At 37.8% G+C, this 23116-nt stretch overlaps 1 protein-coding gene across 2 annotated transcripts in view; it reads left to right on the forward strand.

The window, feature by feature from the left end:
- The window catches only part of RET (ret proto-oncogene), an 81371-nt gene that overhangs the window by 48990 nt on the left and 9265 nt on the right, over positions 1–23116 (forward strand). For both annotated transcript variants that reach the window (XM_054163403.1, XM_054163404.1), the window contains exons 5-16: positions 1442–1643; positions 2116–2315; positions 6530–6788; positions 7971–8096; positions 8932–9042; positions 11738–11857; positions 13172–13428; positions 14606–14753; positions 17684–17791; positions 19345–19559; positions 19668–19790; positions 22248–22318. In XM_054163403.1, the coding sequence (XP_054019378.1) occupies positions 1442–1643; positions 2116–2315; positions 6530–6788; positions 7971–8096; positions 8932–9042; positions 11738–11857; positions 13172–13428; positions 14606–14753; positions 17684–17791; positions 19345–19559; positions 19668–19790; positions 22248–22318 (1940 nt within the window). The remainder of the gene's footprint in view (positions 1–1441; positions 1644–2115; positions 2316–6529; positions 6789–7970; positions 8097–8931; positions 9043–11737; positions 11858–13171; positions 13429–14605; positions 14754–17683; positions 17792–19344; positions 19560–19667; positions 19791–22247; positions 22319–23116) is intronic.

Genomic DNA, 23116 nt, shown 5'->3' on the forward strand with positions numbered 1-23116 from the left:
CTTTAGGTCACAGAATCACAGAATGTGCTAGGGATGGGAAAGGGCCTCTGGAGATCAGCTAGTCCAACCCCCCTGCCAGAGCAGGTTCATCATTGCTAAGTCTATAGTCAGAATTGCCATGCATTTTTTACAGGCTTGCCTCTCCCAGGTGACTAAAATTCTATGTTGTTGGAGCAAGTGTTTGTGTCTTTCCTTCCCTTATGTGCAAATTTATATAAAACACCAGAACTAGATTCAAAATGTGCATTAGGATGTGTACCAGTAACAGAATGCTGGGAGTAGTTGCCTTCTGCAGACAAACACAGCACTTGCAAAGGTATTAAAGTTTTCACTGTCAGGCTGTTAAGGGAGAGCTTCAGGATGTTATTTCAATGGTGGTGTTCCACTTTTTCCTTACCACAATAAGGTGAGTTTTCAAGAGGTCTGAACCCCTGGGTGTCTGCATGCATGCCTTGCCTCAGTAGAGCTCTTTGGCTCTTTCACCAGAACAATAATCCTTTGTAAGTCCATGGTTCAAGAGATGACATTTCTTCTGGGGTGTAAATGATGCATTCTCATGAGACGACTTCTGTTTCACAACGACAATGTGGTGGGGTTTTTTTAGTCACATCACCCCTCAAAGTACATTTGTCTGGAGGAGAAAAGAATTATTTTGGGAGTTTGCTGCCACCTCCTGACTAGGACAAGTATTGACAAGACATCTATGAACACTTCACTTTTGATAACTTTGAGATATGAGGGTTTCATTTAGCCCAAGGTGATAAAAAGCAAAGCTCTTATAAAACCGTTTTATAAAGTAAAATATTCTTTTTGAAACTGCATGCCTGTAATATGTTCAGAATGTAGTGAATTTCACTGGTATTTTGCAGTGAGGAGGGAAAAAAAAGATTGTGAAACTTCCAGTCCTTCAGTAACTATGTGAACTTGAAACACCAGAATTGCTAATAAAATATGAAAGGCTTTGTGACTTCAGTGTCCAGGTAGAGAACAGCAATCTAGTAGACTAAGCAGAAGCTAAACAACCCGGGCCATGGTCATTTAGGTGATGTTTGACCTATCTGAATGTATTTCATGTCTTCTACTTGTGCCAATTAGTTACCTGCTTTGTTTACTAGTATTGTACATTAATATTAAAAAAAACCAAAAAACCAAAAAGCCAGAGCAGTGCACATGTGATCATTTCCTGCTTTTAAATTGTAACACTGTATTTAGACATAAACTCAAATGATTACATGACAAGTTCATTTTAACTGCTTCTAACTCACTCCCAACCAAGTATGTGTGAAATAGTGATAACCTGAACCTTTAAATGAATTTGAATGAAAGTGAGCTTGAGTGAAAGTCACATGGCTTGTCTGACCAATATTACATTCTCCCAAAAATATATCAGAGGAAGAAAGCATCAGGTCATTAAGCAGTGTCACTTATTATTTCCTTCTAGGGAACTGTTCTTGCAACACTAACTGTATATGATGCAGACACCACACCTATTTATCCCCTTGAAAGCAGCAGAAAGAAATACACAGGAATCATCATTACTGACGATCCCTGGATAAGTGAAACGTTCCGGGTAGAGCACATCTTTGATGAAATCCACTTCAGCCCAAATGGTAGCCAAGTGAGGGGAACTCGACATGAGTACAGTAAGGTTTTTTTATTTCAAGTAAAGGAGAAGTTGTCTATTAGTAATTGACCTATGAGCTCTTGAACTTTGCCAAGCATATTGTAATATTGATCCAAAGAAAGCTGAAAAAAATCAAGTTAAGCAAAGGCTGAGTTTTAAACAGGTACCAAAACAATGGAGTTTGTGCATCTCAGGGATAGGAAGCATATGGGATGATGTTGTGTATACTGATAAGCAAGGGTGTGGTGGGTTAGCAGGGTGGTTTCTCAGGATGGTAGGTAGAAGGTAGGAAGACCTCTCCAAACGTCTTGAATGACAGAAAGCATAACTTTGTTGGAACATATTTTTGTATTAAACTCACACTGTTTCCTGCTGGGAATAGCTTTGAAAATGTATACCATTGATGTGTATAGTTTTGTTGGGATTGCAGTATCAAAATGTACATTTGCAGATAATGTGGATCAGTAAAAGACCAATCTTTTCTTTTGCAGAACTGGTACTGAATAAAAGTATTTCAGTCACGGACCATCGTTCATTCCAGCTGGATGTTTTGGTGAATGACACAGAATTTCATGGCCCAGAAAGATCAGTGATGCTTCATTTCAACGTCTCCATCCTCCCTGTCAGCATTCAGTTTCCAAACATGACTTATCAGTTCTCAGTGAATAGAAACGCTGAACGCTTTGCACAAGTAAGAACCGTGTTAATTATACTTTAACTCTGTCAGAGCTTAGTAGAAATATCACTGAGGTGAGATGTGTTAAAGAGATCAGCTTAGCTGTTTAAGTAGAATCAGTGACAAATGAGATATCAATATGATTGTTGCTGGATATAGTGAATAGCAGGGAGAGTGGACACTAGATTTCACATCACATCATAGCAGAGGAGGGGCTATGCATGAAAGTATTAACAGGGAGAGAAATAATGTTTTATAGATGGAAGGACTTGTAACCATGAGTGGCTTAGACATAAATAACTGGAAAAATATCAAGGGCAAGAAAACCTCCGAGCTACTGGAGTCCCAGCTCTATATATTTTCTATGTTAATGGCTTTTCTCTAGGTAATGGCTAGTTAGTAATTAATGTGTTTCCTAATTTAACCTTCATTTTAGCTTAATAACCAGTATTGCCATTAATAATGATGCCTTCCAGAAACACTTTCTAACAGGTTGACATTAATCAAGTGAAAATTACAATGTAATTCCTATGGAACATGTACATTACTGTTACTAACTAGTTCCTTATTAATTTTATGAAAGTGAATATTAAAAACATCAGTGATGAGCCACTTTGGGAAAGAGCTGATGGAAAGTATACCCTGTAACTAAGTAAAGCTATGAAGCTGCTGCTGTATTGGTAGCAGAGAGGAGAACTGAGACTAAAACATTATCATCCCAGCTGTAGAGAAAACCAATTCATTAGAAGAGTTCTCAGGAAGAAATCTCTTTTATTAATATTTAATCCTCTGGCTAATTGTTAAAGAAAAAGGAAAGTTAGATATAATGTGTGTTCTTATATTTAATCTGTTAAACACACTGTGGCTTGATAGCTCTTTGGAGTATGGAACAGGCCTTATGTGACCAATAGAAATGCTACTGCTGCATCAAGGGACATTTGTCTGCTCTGAATATTCTAAATAAAAGAAATACACCAAGTGTGCTTACATAGTGGGCTCACTTAGGGCTAATTCTTTACAACATTTTTTGATGCCTCGTGGTTGCAACTTTTAGATTTGCAGCCTGTTATGGATGTCAGAGCATATTCTGTTGGGGTTTTTTGCAATCACAACAGTTTTAGGTTTGGATTTTTTGTAGCACTAGATTGGGAGAGCTTTATTGTTAGTGGTGTGAAAGAACTCTTGCCTGGAGAAAGGGTGAAACCAGTGGTTTCCTAAAAGAAATAATGGCATAGGTGTATAAGATACTTAGTCTGTCTCTTAGCACCCATAAATGGGTCTTCACTATACATATGCCACAAAATGTAATTGCAAAAAGTGCACATAACTGTTAGGTATGTATGAATACAGATGAATTGGTTATTGTTTAATTTTGGTGTATACAGATATAAAAATATAAACACACATTTTATATATAGCTGTATGCATACACCAACATTATGAATGAGCTCCAAATTAAATTGGGTTGAACCATGTTTATCTGTGCATAGATTGCTTGAACACATTTGTTTGAAGTCTGGGAGTATATAGTTTTCTTGTTTCAGAATGAAAAAAAAAATAAAAAGGAAACCAACACCAACCAACCAAACCCCAGAGGAAACCATGAAACAACAAAAAGCCCCAACCCCCAACAAACTGGTTAACTTTGTGTTTTGTGTATTGTCAGGACAGTCAAATAACCTGGAAGAGAATTTTAGGCTTTTTGGAAATGGTACTTCTCACTAACTATGCTGTTTCACTGGGTGGCAGTAATAGCAGAGAAAACTGTTCCAGGCAAAAAGAACTCCAGTCTGTGGGAACAGATCTATCTTTGTGCTGCCTAAATCCAAATTCACAAAGAGATTTTGTTCTGATTCTCACCTAGAAAAGTACAAAACTCATCCTGGCTCTGGGGATGATGTTCTCAATCACTTAGTGTCATCCACTTTCTTCTGAGACTGAGTTTGAATTTGCAGTGTGCTGGACTTGGAGCACAAGTCAGGGTAAGCAGTGTAGTCCCTGGCACTTCACATTATTAAAGTTGCCATATTGCATAATTAGCCATGATGTGCCAGAGCAGTGAGGAAAAGTACTGGGCCAAATCAATATGAAGGCTGAACTGTCTCTTGCCCCAAGGAAAACACAAAAGCGTTGAGAAATGATTAACTGCTGGGCTGATGCCATTTGTCTATTTGAGCAGCTAAATGAATTGAATAACAGAAGCATAGCCTGATGGTACAGGCTTGCCCAGTGGCATTTAACTTATCAAAGGACTTAAAGCTCTATTGACATTTACTGAGACAAATGATGAATAACATTGGCCGAGATTTTTAGAGAGGTTATATGTCCAAAAGTCCCTGGAATTCAGTGAAGAGGAACCTTATGATTATCATTATCCAGACTTTATTAAACTCTCAAGCTCAGAAGATGGATTTTTCTGCTCCTATCTCGGATAATGGTATTTCTGGGTTAACTCTTGAGAGTCTTGCAAAATGCACCTTTGTATGTGCCTCCCCTGTATGTTAATGTTAATTATGATTACCTAGCTACTTTTAACCCCCCTCATGAGAAAGAAGAACTGGCTGCTTATATATGCTTCCCCTGGGGCTGTGCTCTCTTACATTTGAAAATTGTGATGACTCCAGAACCTCTGGTCCAGCACAAAGTGAAAGTGTGGGCTTTCCCTAGTGGAGTCAGGTGAAAAGAGAAAGCCCACCTTGGTTATAGAAATTGCATGAGAGGTGTACTGGTAGGTTCACCTCAGATTATATAGAAGAAGCAAACCTGGGTTATAAGCCACTCTAAGGATAATTTGCTCTTCAGAGATCTTGAATTTATGGGGTCTTCTTGATCCCCTTTCAAGGAAATTTCTGTTGATTAAAAAAGGTGCCTGGAAGAAGCAGTTATGACAAAGCTGGCAGAATGTTTAGTCTTATGTAAAGGTTGATGCCATGGAACATCATTCTGTTCTCTGCTGCCTAGAGAAACACCATGTAAGCAGTTGGAAAACACTGTCAGTTGCAATCCAGCACGAAAGCTGAGGTGATGTGGTTGTAGAAGGGACCTGTCTAGACCTTGTGTCTAGACAGAGCTTATGAACAGTTGATGGTCTAGATTCTGATTGCTTTAATAGTCTTTATATGTTATCCTGCCACCTAAAAACCCTGACAAAAATTATGCCAAATGACCAGTCAGTGAATGGGAATAAATTTAGATGAAATGGGCCTGTCCTATGACAAAGTATGATTCAAGGACTACAAAAACTTACTCTTTGACTTTTGTAGTCCAGGTTCATAGGAAGAGGTCCTAAGTACAAAAATAAATTTTTTTTTTTTGCATTTTGACTTTAGTATTCTTATTAAAAAATGTTTACCACCAGTTGTGTTACTTGAAAACACACATTAACTGCAACACTTGAAAAGAATCCATCACCAAGTTCCCTTCAGTAACGCCCCACCCATCACATTGTGGTTTTCCTGGCAAGGAAAGCAAATGGCTCTAGGCCCTATCCAAATCCCATTCTTGTAAATGGACAAACAAAGTGAGCTTTGGATCAGTTCCTATAGGAGCTGGACAGGAGACAGGGGTTTATATTCTTCTGCTTCTAAGTTGAATTGTTCCAGACTGAAGAGTGCTCTAGTGTATATAGTCTGGTAGGCAGCAGTTCAAATATGAGAAACCAACATATTTTCATATTTTAGATTAAAATGCTTTTTAAATTGCAAATGAGAAATTATGAGGTTCTTACTCCTTTTTAGGCTTTCTGAGAGCTCTGCTGGCCAGAAATTCTAATATTACAAAAATTACGTATTGTCAATTTCTACCTTATTTGAAAAGAGTCTCAGCTTTATTCATGCTGAGCTCTTTACTTTCTCAAGTGAGACCAAATTTTTTCTCAGTGATCAGCCTCAGACAGGTCAGGGACTTAACTCACTTTCCCAAATCACAGGGATTTGTTCTCACTGAACCCCATGACCATGAGCAGTAGGCAGCAAATATTGCTGAGTCTCTGGGTCAAAGATTTTTGCATTTCCACTGCTAGCCACATGACAGTGGTAATGTTTTTACTGAGAAGAAATCACATTTGAAGCATTCATATACTGCATTGGAAGTAAAATATAAAATCTCTGAACTGCAGATAAATGATGAACTCTGCAAGGCGTAATACGTTTCTTCAGAAGCACAGAATACTCTCGACATACAGTTTTGTTTCTGTTGTCTGTGATTTCTTTGTTGGTGTTTGAGCCTAGATAGGAAAAATCTGCATTGAAAACTGTATGAAATTCCACGGTGTGAACATCACCTACAAGTTACTGTCCCCCAATATAAGCTGCTATCCTGTCAGCATACTTCAAGGCCGAGAAGACAAGTATGGAAGCCTTTATGTGAATGATTCCTCTGTGCTGAGCAGACCTGAATGCAAAGAAATACAATACACTATTCAAGCTACAGACAAGCAGAGCAGGAAACATGCCAAAACTCTCCTCACTATTGTATTGGAAGGAACTCGTAAGTATCTGAGTCAAATTAAAGCTATTTACTTGTTTACAAGTGTTCCTGATACTAGGTTAGGCATTAGTGGGGTGTTCTATAAATTGGTGGCTTTAACAAGGAAAATGAGTCTGAGCTAGAAGATACAGTCTGCAAAATTTGCATTTTGAGTTCTGATTCAGCACTGCTTGTGGCAGATAAGGACAGAAAGGCAGTGTATCCTATGCAGTTCATGATGTTTGTGATAATATTTGATTTAGAAGAATCTCCTTTGTGTGTCTGTGTGACCTTTATTTTTGTATTTCAAAAATTCCTATGGAATTAAAAAAGATTGTGTGTATACATGTATAATACTAAGCCACAAATCTCTGGTCAAAGAATATCTATTCTGTCATCCTTCTCCCCACTTTTCCCTCCAATGTTTCCTTTAAAAAAACCCACCACCAACAAACAAACAAACAAAAAAACCATCCCAAATCAAACAACATATTTTGCATAACTGTCATTTAACTGAAAAGTTCATAAGAGCAGAACATTAGAAATACTCTATAACAGCCAAAGCAGAGGAGGATTGCAGTCCTCTTTAATAAGGAGATGAACAATCATTTGTCTCCAGACCATATTGTACTTTATGCAAAACCTTACAATTCTACCTGATAATTGCCTCTGCTCCCTTCTTTTGTATCAGAACTCTTGGGGCAAGAGCAAATGGGTTAAGGAAGAAAGAACAAAAGCCTGCAATGGACTTTTTTTTTCCTCGCAAGAGCTTCATGCTATCTGAAACCACACATTTCTAGCTTGTACTTTTAGACTACTACTACATTAGCCCGAGTACTAAGTGTTTCCCATTAATTACAATATTTATTTGAAGCTATAAGTACTTATAGTCTCCATTTTTCTGTTACCAGTATGTTAGCACATTTCTACAGTTACAGGAATTGACAGTATGCTGTCAAGTAAAGACAAAAATGCCATCATGCATGATATTGCTGTTTATCTTCTATTCACAGAAGAGAAACACCTGGACCTTAATTGTTATCTGAGTTTATTGATAGTTGGCTCAGTGTTCAGTCTTTCGCTCCTTTCTTCCTTTCCTTCCTGTCAACTCCTAAGAGTGGAGCTATCCTTCTGATTTGAGCTGACTTGCTTGTGTATTCATCTCCTTTGTCCTGAACTGACAGCAAACACTTTTCCCAACAGTTTTAAAAAAGGAAGAGGACTGCCCCGATTCTTGTGCTCAGAGTAAGCACCATGCTGAATGTGAAGAGTGTGGTGGCCTAGGAGTGCTAACAGGAAGATGCCAGTGGAGACAGGGAAGTGGAAAAGGTACATTTCTGTTGTGTGAAACCAAGCTTAAGTCAAGTTGTAATTGTGAATTTGACTTGTATAGATCTAAACGAATTTATTCTGATGGGACAACACTGTGAACTACACAGAAGCTGCAGCCAAAATATTAAATCATAATACCCAAATGAAACATGCACTAGCGAGGAAAATGAAGTTAAGTTGAAATGGTCATTCTTGATCTTGGCATTGGTGATGTTGAACATGACATGTAAAACAGCAGATAATGAACTGGGTTTGCAGCAGTGGAACAGGTGCTGGAACAGGTGGCTTCTGGCTTGCAAAATAATCTCTTTTTTGCATTTGGAACATATCTATGAGCCTCTGGGCAGGTGTGCTCCAGCAGACACAGAAGCAGTGTCTCTGTTGTTTCTCTTTAATGTGGTCTGTAACACAGATCCAATGGCTGACAGTACTCTTGACTCTTCCAGAACAGTGCTTCTGTGACCATGCTTTAACTGTGAACATCACAGATTCTTCTTGACTTCTTGTAACTTTCGTATTCAAGTATGTGTGTAAATGTATAGAGGAATCTTTAGTTGTGAAAGCTACTCATCAGTCTCAAAATGGTCTGCTAGCTCTTTTTCAAGTACTACTCACTGTAACTGCAAGTGACATGCCAAAAGGGCAGTGAAAAATGTGTTTCTTCCAATTGCTTTTAGCTGTTGTCTTGCCTGTTACTTCACTAGGTGATACAGTCATAAATGTAAGAAAAGTAACCTGTGATTTGCTGTGTCAGCATATACTGAGAAGATGCAATAAGCTTTCCTTCAAAGCCTCGTGGTATTTGTGCAGCTGTCTGTCTGTGTGTTAACAGGGATCACCACAAACTATTCCACGTGCACCCCAAGTATCAAGACGTGTCCAGATGGCATCTGTGATGCGGTTGAGAGCAAGGAACCGTCCGTGTGCCCCCAAGACTGCACAAGTATGGAAATGTTTTAGGATGAGCTTTTCAGTATCGCTACTGATTACTGTTCAAGTTCCACTTCCAGAAACACTTACAAGCTCAACATATTTAGCATCTCTTTGTTGTAAAACCTGCATTTGAATCACACAGGCGTTAAAGTTACAAGGACTAATGCTGTTCTTTAAGCTGTCAGCCAAGACCTACTGGCTAACAGTGACAGATAAAGTTTTCTCATTCTGTTTCCTGTTAATTCACAGGAAGTGTTTTTCAGTGGAGGTATTTGATGAAACAGGTATAGCGTTTAGGCAAGTTAATGCTCCATTTCCAAACTTTAGTATAATATGGTAGAAACCATGCCTATTTGAACTCCAGATTAAATATGTAAGAAGAAACAAATTTCAGTTGAAAATAAATGTGCCTACAGAGGATCATTTTGGGAAATACACCTGGCCTTATTTGAGAGGTGACTGTCCGAACGATCCAGTGCCTGATTTATTTAAAGATCCAGGGAGAGATTCATTTGAACAGCATTTATGAAGGAATTTTGGTTTTATTTTTGTTGAACCCATCTCTCTAATCTTTCTACATTCCACTCACATACCTGCTCATAATTGCAAGTTTACAGATCACCCTTAAGATGTAAAGGTTAGCAGTGTGTTTACAGGGAAGAAATGAGCTCAGAAGTGCAGAAGTAGTGCTCTATCAGCTCTTACTGGCAGGAGGCATTTCTTTGGGAATGGCAAGCAGTAACTAGAAAGCTTGAGATGTGTTATGACCAAGGCTATTCTGTATGTACAGAAAGTTGCTAAAATACTTATTTTTAAAATTTATCTGTCATTATGGTGGCTATGTACTCAACTGAATCCCAAAACTGCTTTCTCACACTAACACTTGGCATATCACATTCAGGGGCACTCAGAGGAAACAGCTGGTGCTGTAGCCATGCCTATCAAATAGAGGCAACCTAATTGCTTTCTGAGTAAGAGACTTTCTTGTAGCAGCTGCTTTAGTGCTGGCTGCATCTGTGAATCTGGCTAAACATTTCTTAATGACCGCTATTTGTAGGTTCCTTTGAACTTTGGCTTTTCAATGATGGAAAGATAATACGGTGCTTAGGCTTCTACCTTGCTTTGCATGTCTGTCTTCAGCAATAGTTGCATGTCATCTTTGGTTTTCTCCAACCAGTGTTTCTACTTCCTCAGTTTCTGGAGTTTCTGTGTGGTATGGGATAGGGCCACAATTTTTCATTTTTCTGAATGACCTTGAAGCGGGGAAAGCTCTTTCCCACTGCAGGGCAATGGAAACAGTGGATTTAAAACAGCACCATGTAAAACATCACAAAATTCAAAATTATATTGATAACTCTTGGAATTTCCCTACCACCAGTGCACTGGTGAAAAGCATATAGGAAGCTTCATGATTACAGTGTACACCTGCAGTGACAATGCACTGCTGTGTGCTGCTTACAGTGTAGTAGCTGTGGCCTCCCTAGAAAGATGGTCAAAATAATCCATTTTGCTTAAATGCTCAAGTCCCTTTTTCACTTGTTCTAAAAGAGTATGTTTGGCTTTGTCACCAAAAAATATCCTCCTCTTCCATTCATGGTACACATCCAAAGAAAGGTAAAAGAAACAGTCATTTGCTCTACTATCAGCATAGATAGGATGGAGAAAAATGAGTTTAAATTAAAAGTCTATATTGATTGTTCATCTTTTGAATCCCTTTATAGTTTAGGCAATTTTTCTGAGAGGCAGCTAAATTTGCAGGTCTTGCTTGGTTTCTGTATATACAATGCTGTTTGTGACTAAAGGCAGTTTATAAATGAAAAATGTCACAACTAAGGGTAATTTTTATAATACATGCAGGAAATATATGCAGCTGCAATTACTCTGCATGAAGAATGCCTGTTTGAAGTCAAGAGTAGTTTTGTATGAGTTTCTGTAGGGTTTTTTTCTTAACATTAAACAATGCATTTTAAGAAAACAAGTGATTATCTTTTTATCACTTAACTTGGCACTTAGTGTTTTTCCTAGACTATTCCCCAGTGTTTTACCATTTGGCAGCAGAACTAATTATATCTAGAACAGTATTCTGACTTTTGCAGGGTAAGCAGAAATTTGCATCAGAACCAGAAACAGAACTGAAGTATGTAGACCACTGGTCTATACACAGCTCATGAGCAAAATAAGTATCTAAGACAATGGTGGAGAGAAATTAAAATAGACTAGAGAAGATGTTTTAGGGAGCATTTAAAAATATGAGATGACTTCTGTTACAGAACCATAATGCTTTATGAGGAAACTGAGTCAGGACAGACTTGAAATAACCATTTGAGGTATATGTTTGGCATTAAATAATGGAAGTCTATGTAGGATATTAAGGGTTACAAGAAATTAGGAAAGTATGCCAACTATGCAATGCAAAGAGAACTAAGTTTTTTTTATTATACACAAATGTTAATCCAGACTCTTCTATATTGGCAATAACTGATAATTAGGTCTAATGTTCAAGCAGTCCAAGGTCCCCTCATTTCAGGATCTCAGACATTTCAGAGTTTAAACTTCCTTCTAATTCTCAGGAATCCCTGTCATTATTGCTGAACTGTCAAATTTCAGATGCATACTAGGATAAACCCATGGCAAATGCTGAGCATTGTTATTCTTTTCCTTTAACTGCATGTGACAGTCTTAAGCTTGTCTCTATATTTGATTAGGTGGAAACATTATTGGTGGTCATGGGAAAGGCACTGGAAATCTTGGAATTAAGTCAGGACATGGGATTTGTTACTGCTTCCCAAAACAGAACTGTTATTGTGAGAAAGATGATATCAAGGGTAAGTCTAAACATTATCTGTTGTTCTGACATTAATCTGTTCCTCTGTTTGTATCTGCCATCTCTATATATAAGAATATAAAATCGTGAGCATCTTAATAAGCCAGTGGAAAATTAATTAAAAGATAGCACCTTGCCTTCATCTATGGAGCCTGAAAATTCCCAAAGGGAGTCATTCCTACCCTTGGCTAAAGGTTCATTTTTATCCATTACTACACTACAAACAGGTTGGTCACCCTTTGATTTTCCAGCAGCAACTGCCTTTCAGTGAGACTCACTTGATATTTGCAAAGACAGCTAGGAAAATTAGAAGAACAGCTTCTATTACTCTTAAGTATTTCCAGCTTCCTAACCATTTCTGAAAATCTTGGTTTCAAAATGTCAGACAGCCAGCACCTTTGTGTTAAGAGAGGGAATGGATTACTTTTTTCATTGACCTTTGTTTAAACACAAAAGCTCTGTGCAGTTGTTTGAAATCAGAGACTGATGTAGAGTAAATAATGGGGAGGTTAATTATTTTCCTTATTCCTAATAAATGTAACATTAAGTACTCTGCATCTCTAAAACCAAACTGCTCTTTTCAGTAAATTTTCTGTAAGTATACAAAAAAGAGGAAGCTTAAAGCTTCTTTATCTTTTTTTTCCTCTCCTTTTTTCACCTCTCTTTCCCCACCCCCCCTTCTCTATTCCAGAAAGGTATTGTGCTGTTTCCACTTATTTCTGAGGTACAGCCTGCAGACGTAGCTAAGTTGACAATGTATCTGAAGTCAGAATTATCTGATGAAGAACCGTTTTCTTTGGGAAATGATCCTCTATGGAAGCTGTCTGGAGAAATTTAAAGAAACTTAGTTTCTAAAGTAAAATGTGAAATACGCTTCCATAAAATGGGAAATAGTAAGCAGGGTATTACTTTAGAAGCAGTTGCAGTATTAAGCAGTGTTTTCAGAAACAATTATTTTGTTAAAATAGGAAGAAAAGATTTTCTGTCTCCAAAGGAAAAAAAAAAAAGTAAGTAGCCTATGTCTGTAAAGATAAGTAACATGGGGGCAAGCTACCTATCCCTACATTTATACATGCAGTTAGGCAAACAACTACTTGCTGGCATCCAAAAACAGTAGGCAGGTGCAGTGGAAACAGTAGGCAGGTGCAGTGGTCTTACTTGCAAGTTCTCAAATTTTATTGAGCATTATTAGCTATTAAGTTTTCCTCTAGGTTTTTAAATTAGAGTTCTGTTTCTGTCACACCTCAGTTCATTATATGCACTGCCAAATCAGGAGATGACAAGCAAAGTTATAACAGCTCTTCTTGATCCACAGAGCAACTTTGTGATGACATGTGCCAGACTGTGATAGTAGTGGCAGTGCTGGTGTCCTTGTTCATCTCTGTGCTGCTTTCTTCCTATTTCATTCATCGTCACCACAAGAATTCTCCAAAGCCTCCTATCGCCTCAGCAGAAATGACATTCCGACGCCCAGCCCAGTCCTACCCCATCAGTTACTCTTCAACCAATGTCCGTCGTCCTTCTTTGGATTCCATGGAGAACCAGGTGTCTGTAGACACTTTCAAAATTCCAGTAAGCCAAATATCTTTTTTGTATGTTCCTTTTTGATGTTTCTCTTGTTCTAAAAAACATTGTTTATGCATGCAGAAAATGTTACAAAAATACAGTCTATATATAGAAACACCCAACTCAAGTAATATCAGTAATCATGTGGACAGGCAGGGAACTGAAGATACTGAACAAGTGATTGGATAAACCATATAATTTACTCTATAAAGCCAGTATTTTCTTCCACTTTTCTCATGATTTAATATACTGCAACATCTTAGGTCTGACTTGAGCTTTTTTCCTAGATATAACTCTTCATTTCACAGTGGTGTGATTTTACTTCAGCACTGTCCAAATAAAAATGAAGTATCAGCAGGTTTGTAGTCTCTGTGATACGCCATAGTACTACAAGCATAACTTTAAAACAAACCAAAAAATTTAACTGAGGGCTGTTCCTGATTTCTGATATACTGACTGTAGATATCAGTTGGTGTGGGAGTGTTACCCACATTTTACTTTGTTTGCCCAGTTATGCTATCTTACTTTCAGTTTCTTCTGTGTTGAATCACATACTACCCAAGATGCCTGCCAGATGGTGTGTTTTCATCGACCAGCGTGGTAGAGAAACACTGCTACTTTATATGACGTCTGTGGCAACATCAAATCTATTTGAATGTTAGATACCAAGGTCTTCACAGACCTCCTGCTCTGTTGCTTTAATTTCTTGTCTGATTTGTACATGTCATCATTTTGCAACTTTAAGGCTTAATAACACCAATTTAATAAGAGGAGAATTGCTGTCTCTGATAATTTCTCAGGGGAAAGCCCTATTCTTCGAGTGAAACCGATGTACTTTGCGAAGTCCTAGATCACATATCCATAGTTACTCTGAAAGGAAGCATTTATCCTGTATCACTTCATTTTGTATCCAATTTCCCAGACTTGTAGATATAATCCATTATCCATAGACTACATGTGCAGCCTGTTTTATAGGAGATCTTTTCAAGACAACAGAAAAGAAACATTGGCAAACTACCTAGAGAGTCGGAAGCTTTTGTAGGAATACACTGATGCTGATAAAAAGAGCAGCCAATCATTGAACACTACAGCATGCTTGTTCCTGAAGAACTGTTTCCTGTTGAACCGTAATGCTTTGGGTTTACCTAGCCACTCCTTTTCTTGTGTCTTTTCTCTCCTGCAGGAAGATCCGAAGTGGGAATTCCCTCGGAAAAACCTAGTTCTGGGTAAGACTCTCGGAGAAGGAGAATTTGGGAAGGTCGTCAAGGCAACAGCATTCCGACTCAAGGGAAGGGCTGGCTATACCACTGTAGCAGTGAAAATGTTAAAAGGTACATTCCCATCTGGGCCTGAAATTATTTGAAAACCATTTTTTGTAACCTCTGAACAGATTCTAAGAGGGGCTAACACATAAGTAAAAGGTCAGCTAAAAACAACCAGTGTCACAGCCTCTATTTCTTCTGACAGATTTCTGACTTTAGGAGCCAGTATCAAATTCATTGAGGAAGTAATTTCCACAAGCAATTCTAATTCATGACATGCAAGAAGCTTGTCTGAACATAGCAAATGTATTTAACTTACTTTGGCATTGATGGAAATATTGCAAGAGTTTGTTAAAGCTTTCTGATTTATTTTTTTTTCTCACCCAGTTTTCTTTGACAAGAGCTTTTTAAATAAGAAAGTTAAAATCGCATCAAGAGACAGAACGGACAACTTACTTTTCTGATTGAGAATGCCATCTACTTTTCTAATTTCTGGTCTGCTCTTCAAACCAAACTGGCTTGAATAGCCCAGTGTGGTTTCCTGGTGTCTTCAGTTTTCCCTAAGACTTCAAAGCTGGGGAGAACAAAGTATGGCTAGATAACACGAGACCTTGAGCTCAACCTTTCACTTGCTGCTTATAAGTAAAAACATGTAATTATAAAAAAATGTTACTACTTGCTACTATTTCTGTTATATGCAAATTGTTTTAAAAAAACCCACACCACAAAATGCAACATCTGCTGCTGTCTGAGAGAAAAGATACTACATACCCCTTCCTTTCACCAAGGAAATAAATGCACTGTTGAGGTGCAGGACTGCACTGCAAGAGGTACAGTGAAGAACAGGTCATATGGAGGAAGTCTAGGGGCTAAGTCTTTTCAGAAGTGAAGACTAGTTAACAGTTAGTTGTAATACTTAACAACCTGTATATCATTATCAATAGAACAGTCTTAGTCATGATTTAATTTCATATTTCTTTGTGCCCTTGGTGTCACTGCATTTTCTAGCCATTTTCATTAACACCATGTGATTGTATTAAGATTCCAAGACATAGTGGTAAAAATGTTGCTTTTACATGTAGACAATTGAACATTCAGCTTTCCCCAGCTGTTATGAAGGAAATTGACAAAATTGATAATGTGAAAGAGCAACCCCTTATTTTAAGCCACTAATTTTAATAAATTGATCTGCCACTTGCAGTAATACTTCAGGCTCTAATGAATCCCTTTGTAATGTAAATTGCATTGGAGATAGTCACCTGAAATTCCATTTTCCAACTTGACTGTGAAGAACATTTTTTATTCTGCAAATATTTCCCTGTTGTTACCAGCTTAACTGTTAACACATGACAACTCAGAAACATTGCATTTGGAGACAGTGGTCTTTATAATACTGTCAGGAAGTACAAAGAACAGTTATTTTGGATCAGGCCAACATCACCCATTCTTTCCTCATAACAGATGCAAAGGGAATAATTTGTCCAAGCATTAGGGGCTCTCCACTGCTTGATCTTTAAAAGGGAATGGTATGTATACCAGTATGTTAATGGAGAAAGCCTCTTGTGTATTACATAAAAGATATTTCCTGCCTGAGCTGTATAGTTGGGCATAATCTGTCTTTAAGGACAGTCCAGGTTGTGGCTCTCCCTACCTTGTCAATTTGACGTTATGTACTGGGAGGGACGACAATAAAGCAGTAAGTAATTAGCTGGGCCAAAGTAGTCTTAGAGGTATGGATGGAGGTTTAAAACAACAGAGGGATAATTATTTCAGGCCATTATTAGCACCTTTCTCATATGAATTAAATCTGACCTCCAGCACACTACAAGTGGCCTCACTACAATAAAAAGGAAAACACCAGCCAATATGTAAATGGGTATTTGCCATTTGTAAAAACAAGGGGCATAAAACACCAAAGCTTACCATTTGTACACTCAGGTAATTTTTCCAGCAGACAAATCAGTATGTTATATGGGGAACTTTGGTGTGTTCCTGCAGATGTTAAACAGTTTCAGAGCTGGAAAAATAGGACGTTCTCACAGGCAGTTGGTGTTAATTTTTGTTTTACATAAATGCCTATTTTTTGATAGTCCCTACCAGTAGTGAAAGACCAGCCAATATTGCATTGCCTGGCGCATAAGACTCTAGTCTGAGTGAAGGTTCAGAATATGGGATATGTCAGATAGAAACATAGTACCAATATAAACATGCACATAGAAACATAGTACCAATATAAACATGCACTAGAACAGAATAAAAAGTTTTCATGACCAGGGCAAACTATTAGCACATGTATTATAAATGGATATGTAAACAAATAATTTGGTGCTCACAGCCTTTATGGGAAAAGACACAGTACAGTACCAAAGAGCAGAAGCTGAGCTTGTTTTTCATTAGCCTTATGTAAAGGTGACCACATATGTGTCAATTGCACAGGAATGACAGTGTGTAGGCATTGTCCAGGAAGACTCTGTGTGTCAGGGTGGTTAACGATGAGTTAGAAAGAGGGTTATCTCTGACCTGTGGTGTCTTTATGATGAGAGATTTTCCCAGTGTGTTAAAAGACAAAGTTTGTTAGAAGAATTCTGCAAAATCAAAATGCTTGAAAGGCTAAGAAAGCCTCCAGGAGCTGTATATTGTCATACAATTCCAGTGAAGTTTGCATATGTGTCTTAGTATAATCAATCTGAACTGTATGCAAGATACTAGAGACTCTGGTCCTAAATCTTGGCTGACCTACTCTTTCTGTAGTCATTTGTATCAGGACAGAGTGATGATTAGAGCAAGTTACCAAGCTGGAGCAGCAGCAGTCCCATCTCTTGGCTTTGATAAAAATGACTGCAAGACAGGAAAATTTCTCTCTTGTGGGAAAGCAGGGAGTTTTCCAACCTCTTGCAAATGCCAAGAGAAGTGGCTGCTCACATACTTCAGATATTATGTAGAGAACTCTTGAGTAATGCTTTCCCAACCACAACTGTGTGTTTGGATATTTCCTGCAGAAAATGCTTCCCAGAGTGAGCTGCGAGATCTACTTTCAGAGTTCAACCTCTTGAAACAGGTGAACCACCCTCATGTCATCAAACTTTATGGAGCCTGCAGTCAAGATGGTAAATATTAAAAGCTTGTTATGGAGATGAGAATGTCAAGCAAGTAAATAAGGAGCAGATCATTGATGGGTTTGGGCCATTGCTTAATAATTGCTGAGTATCTTTTAAATTTGCTGCTGGCTGATAAAGTGAGTGACATATAAGAAAAGTAATGTGTGAAGGGATGGAGAAATGCTAATTCAGTGTAGGCAAGCATTCTTCCTGTGCTTTTCTTCAGTACACATTTTGATTCTGAAACTATTTTAAATTTATTTAATTGACTCTCAATTCTTCTCCAACCAATCTATAATTTTTGTATTACGTTGATGTTCAGTAAGTGTTTTCAAATGTGAGTTATATTTAAAGTTTAATCAAGCTTTCATTATTGTTGTTACTATTCATGCTAAGACAGTGGTTAGAGACCTGAGCCAGGGAGTGAGATCTCCCTTTGAAAAACAAAAACAAAACCCCCCAAAAAATCCCAGACAACTACAGATCCTTTTTTTAAAACAAAGCTGGATTGTTAGATTATTAGTTTTATTCCTCTGTCACAAAACTATTGTTTCCCTCTTGTTGTGAAATAGTTGCTAAAAGCCACAGTCATTGAAAGTATATTTCAAGGGGGACAATTTTCAGACACAAGTATTGCAAACTGGCAATTAAGCAAATTTCTATTGTTGTGCTTAGGAACTGATCTGAATAATTTCTGTTCATTTTAAATGATGTTGCATGGCAACATCCTCTTCCTTTTGCATCTGTAATGATGCATGTTGCCTCCCTGGACAAAGGCTTGCCTTCTTCACCTACCCAGTTCTGTTGCAAAGTGACACTTTTACTTGTAGACAGAGAGTATAATTCAGGACCGAGTCATCTCTGAGTCTTAGTAAGGTAATGAACCAGCAGGGTGGGACATAGATATATTTTTTTTGCCTTTTCAATACAATGTAACTTTTTTTGTCTCAGATGAAGTGAATTGTTTCTGAGTCACAGGCTTTTAATAAATATGAACTTAATTTATTAGTGTATGAGGTGGGAGGCTTTGATACAGCAGAAAAATGCATTTAGCATTAAAGCACAGAGTGGGTATTACAGGTGATGGAAAGGAGATATCTATGGAATGTTTTTAAGTGCTCTGTAAAGACACCTTAAATATAACACCAGAATTAGCAGATAATTTGTAAGCTCAGTCTCGTACTCTACAAAAATTATTGCGATTTAAATATTTATTTTTTAAAGTTTCTCATACATTAGGGCTGTTTCACAGATCTGATTTGTAAGATGGTTGTCTCTTTTTCAGTCTGAAACTATCTAGATGGGGGGACACAGGCAAAAGCCTAAATTCTGCTTTTATTTAGGCTGAAACTAAATCCTCCATCTTGCACAGAGGCTGTAAACTAAAAATATTATATTGTTCCATGGCTGATTTAGCACCTTTTATGTAAAGACCACAGGTGTCTGGAGCCTGTGACTGTTCAAAACAATGTGCTGATTAGTAGAGACTTTTAAAAAAAATAAATAAAACTCTAATTGCTATCTATTAATTGTTTACTTACTAGTGTGTTTGTTCATTCCAGGCCCACTGTATTTAATTGTGGAATATGCTAAATATGGCTCCTTGCGCAGTTTCCTCAGAGAGAGCAGAAAAGTAGGACCAAGCTATGTGGGTAGTGATGGCAACAGAAATTCAAGTTATTTGGACAACCCTGATGAAAGAGCCTTAACCATGGGAGATCTGATATCATTCGCATGGCAGATATCCCGAGGAATGCAGTACCTTGCAGAAATGAAGGTAGGGCAGTCTAACAGTGATCCAAGCATGTCCTTGTGATAGATAGTCAAGTCAGCAGTTGGTTCCTCCACAAGAAACATAAACACTGTTGTTCATTTCTTCCAAAAGCTTGTCCATCGTGATTTAGCAGCCAGAAATGTATTGGTGGCAGAAGGGCGCAAAATGAAGATTTCAGATTTTGGCCTCTCCCGTGACGTATATGAAGAAGATTCATATGTCAAGAGGAGCAAGGTACAGTGCATACTAAAAACAGTAGTAAGAATTATTACCTAATCAAGAGAATAATTACTTGAAAAGATAATAGAGAATTTTTAGCTAGAAAAATTATCCATAATAAAGAAACAAAGATGAAGCAAAATTATGAGCTTAATCAGTGGGACAGTAATATATATACATACATATATACACACATACATACAGCTATATACACATATACATACATATGTATATACATATGTATGTGTGTGTCTGTAAAAGATGTATCATATTTAAGTGATCATTGTCATCTCCAAGTCCTTCTGTTCACTTGTCAACCAAACTGGTTTATTTCTAAGTTAATAAAAGGAGGGTCAATATGATGTTTAAGGCCTTGTAGCATCTGACATGCAAGGAGAGGCTGACAGACCTGGGTTTGCTTAGCCTGAGGAGAAGAGGGCTCAGGGGGATCTTACTGATGTATGTAAATAACTGACGGGAGGGAAGAAAACTAACAGAGCCAGGCTCTTCTCATTGTGGCCCTGTCACAGGACAAGATGCTACAAGAGCCATTTTAAATATGAGGAATTCCATTTAAAAAGAAGAAAAATGGAATGGCCTGCCCAGAGAATCTCCATTCCTGGAGATAATCAAAACCTGTCTGGAACAGACTTCTGTGGCTGACCCTTCTCTGAACAGAGGGGTGAAGTCCCTGTCCATCTCAGTAGTTCTGGGACCCTGTGAAAGGTGAAGAGAAGGAAGGACAGATCTGCTGTTATTTAAAGTCCCAAGGAGTTAAAAAATTGCATATAATGTCTGAAAAGATCCTAATTTCCAGAATTGTCACATCTGTGGAACAGATTTGGAGCAAAGGTCTCCTAGAAATACTTCCAACTGTGTCTAAGATACCAAATCTTAATCAAAATTGTCTGTCATGGGTCAGGGTAGATTAGCAGCTAATACTATGTGCCAGAGGTTATGTAAAGCAATTCTGCATTGCCTGTCACAGTAAATCGTTGTCAGGTGCCTGCATACATTTCTTCCTGCTCGCAGTGCTTGTGGCAGCGTTCAGAATACAGTGATGCTCCAACCTACTAGGAGAGGGCAAAGGAAATCTGATGGAAAGAGGGTTTGAGTCATGTGACTCTTCTTTGAAAAGAAATTATTGTGCTTAACAACTTTCAGACTGAGAAGATAAGTTAAGGTTTCTCATTACTTATTGGTATAAAAAATACCATTTAATACAGGAAGCCAAACCCTGCTTTCTGCCGATCTGTATCTACCTGACATCCACGAACTTCCACAAGTCAAATCCAGGCCAGGCTGTGATGTTCACCAGCAGTACTCTACTCTATTGACTTCTAAGATGGGTAGTGTTAGTTCAGATGCCTCTATGACATAACATGAAAGACCTGTCAAGAGATTTTTTTTGCACATGAAAATGTTAGAATTTTATGAAAGTATTTCCATAAATATTGCACATTTTCAGTTTAGCTTTCCCTGGGTTTTTTTTCAGGCCAGTTTGTGTGAATATTTTATGAGTCAAAATGAGTTGTGAAGGGAAAAAAACCCACACTTTTGGAAGACATGATCATATGTAAAAGGGCTTTGTTTTGTTCATTTAGCTGTCTTCTGATGTATCTGTTTCACACTGATCTGTACCAGTTGCTCTGTATTTTAAGAATGATGCATTTTTATAAAGGCAGTTTCATTTTATTTGGTGGGGTGTTGATGGATATTTTTCTCTTTACTTCTGAGATACTTGTCACTGTAGTATTATTCAAAGGCTAGGGCAATGAGGAAAACAAAAAAAAAAGAGAAAGGAAGAAGGGTAGAGCTTCCAATCCTACTAAAGCAGTTGTACAAGAAGCAAGGCATGTGAATGCTAGCGATACTGTGATGGTTATGAAATGTCTTGAAAATTCTGGAAAGCTAGATTTTCAGGAGTATCTGGAGCAGACTTTCTGCTAGTAGCAACTTGTCAATTCAGTTTAGTAGCCAGTAACCAAATATAACTGTTCAGGTGCTGTTCTGAAACCACAAATATCTTAAACATCTAAGTGGTTGCATTTATACATCATCCTTGATATACATAAGACAGCTCTTCTCCTTTAATCACCATTCCCCATAATTTTGCATTTGCACATTTCCCAAGAGTAATGGGAGGACAGGTATTCATATCTGGAGAATACAACTCTTTGGATGCAGCTCTTTGTTAAAGGAGAGTTGAATTTATCTGATTTAAGATGGTGGCCACCTGGGAAAAAGAAACACAACACCTTATCATACATAATTAAATCACTGAAGTGTGTGGAATGAAATTAATTAGTTCTCACTTTAATTATATTTATTTTTAAAATTAAATACCCAATCATTCAGTCCACTGGAAAATGTTAGAGTATGGAGAGAGTATCTGTTTTGAAATACCTTGGTGTTCCACTTGGAAACTTAATTTTTGGACCAGTAATTGCTTTTTCCTTTGTTCCCTCCTAGGGTCGGATACCTGTTAAATGGATGGCCATAGAGTCCCTGTTTGATCATATCTATACAACACAAAGTGATGTGTAAGTGTAAATTCTTGTATTTTTTATGGTTTGTGTACTTGCTTAAGGAGATGAGGGGAAAAGCACAGATACTGTAAAACTAACTAGTTTAACCTCTAAGGGACTTCAAAAGTCTCAGTATTTATGCCTGATTTTCTGCTAGGTAGGATTTTGATACTTTCCAGGCTTCCCTTGAAAGAGGATCTGACATTTCACTTTGAGGGAAAATACTTTGATAATACTGTATATACAAATAGGAGCCTTTTGATTTGTACTTCTAAAATTATTTACATTCACTTTATACTCTTCTCTTTGAAGGTCAGAGCAGATTTAATGAAAAAACCCAAACATTTCCTTGCCTTGGGAACTCCTTACAAAACTTCCAAATTATTTTAATTTACTTAATTGGAATAAGAAAAGAAAAAAAGATTGGGGTAACTCTCAGGAGAATGTTACCTTTACTTAGGTCTATTTAGAGGGGGTCTCTATCTTCCTCAGAATATCTGTTGTGCTGACTTGTGTCTCCAGAATGACTTTTTCCAGAGAAATGTTAAAATCCTTTCAACAACTTGTGGATTTTTAGTTTTGTCATTTTCTGCAAAACAGATTTGTCACTGTGGTTTGGGGCCAGCTCAGGTTGTGCTGCCATGTAACTGCCTGCTCTGTTCTTCTGGATCCTATACCATTCCTCCTTGCTTGTTTTCCCAATGGTTTCTAGTAAGCCCAGGAGCCCATCTCTTGTATATGCGATACAACACCACACAAAGATTGCCCAGCTAGCATTAAGCAAGCCTGTTCAGAGCCCTGGACAGCACACTG

The sequence above is a fragment of the Dryobates pubescens genome, chromosome 8 (genome assembly GCF_014839835.1).
Source record: "Dryobates pubescens isolate bDryPub1 chromosome 8, bDryPub1.pri, whole genome shotgun sequence".
In the NCBI taxonomy this organism is placed as follows: domain Eukaryota; kingdom Metazoa; phylum Chordata; class Aves; order Piciformes; family Picidae; genus Dryobates; species Dryobates pubescens.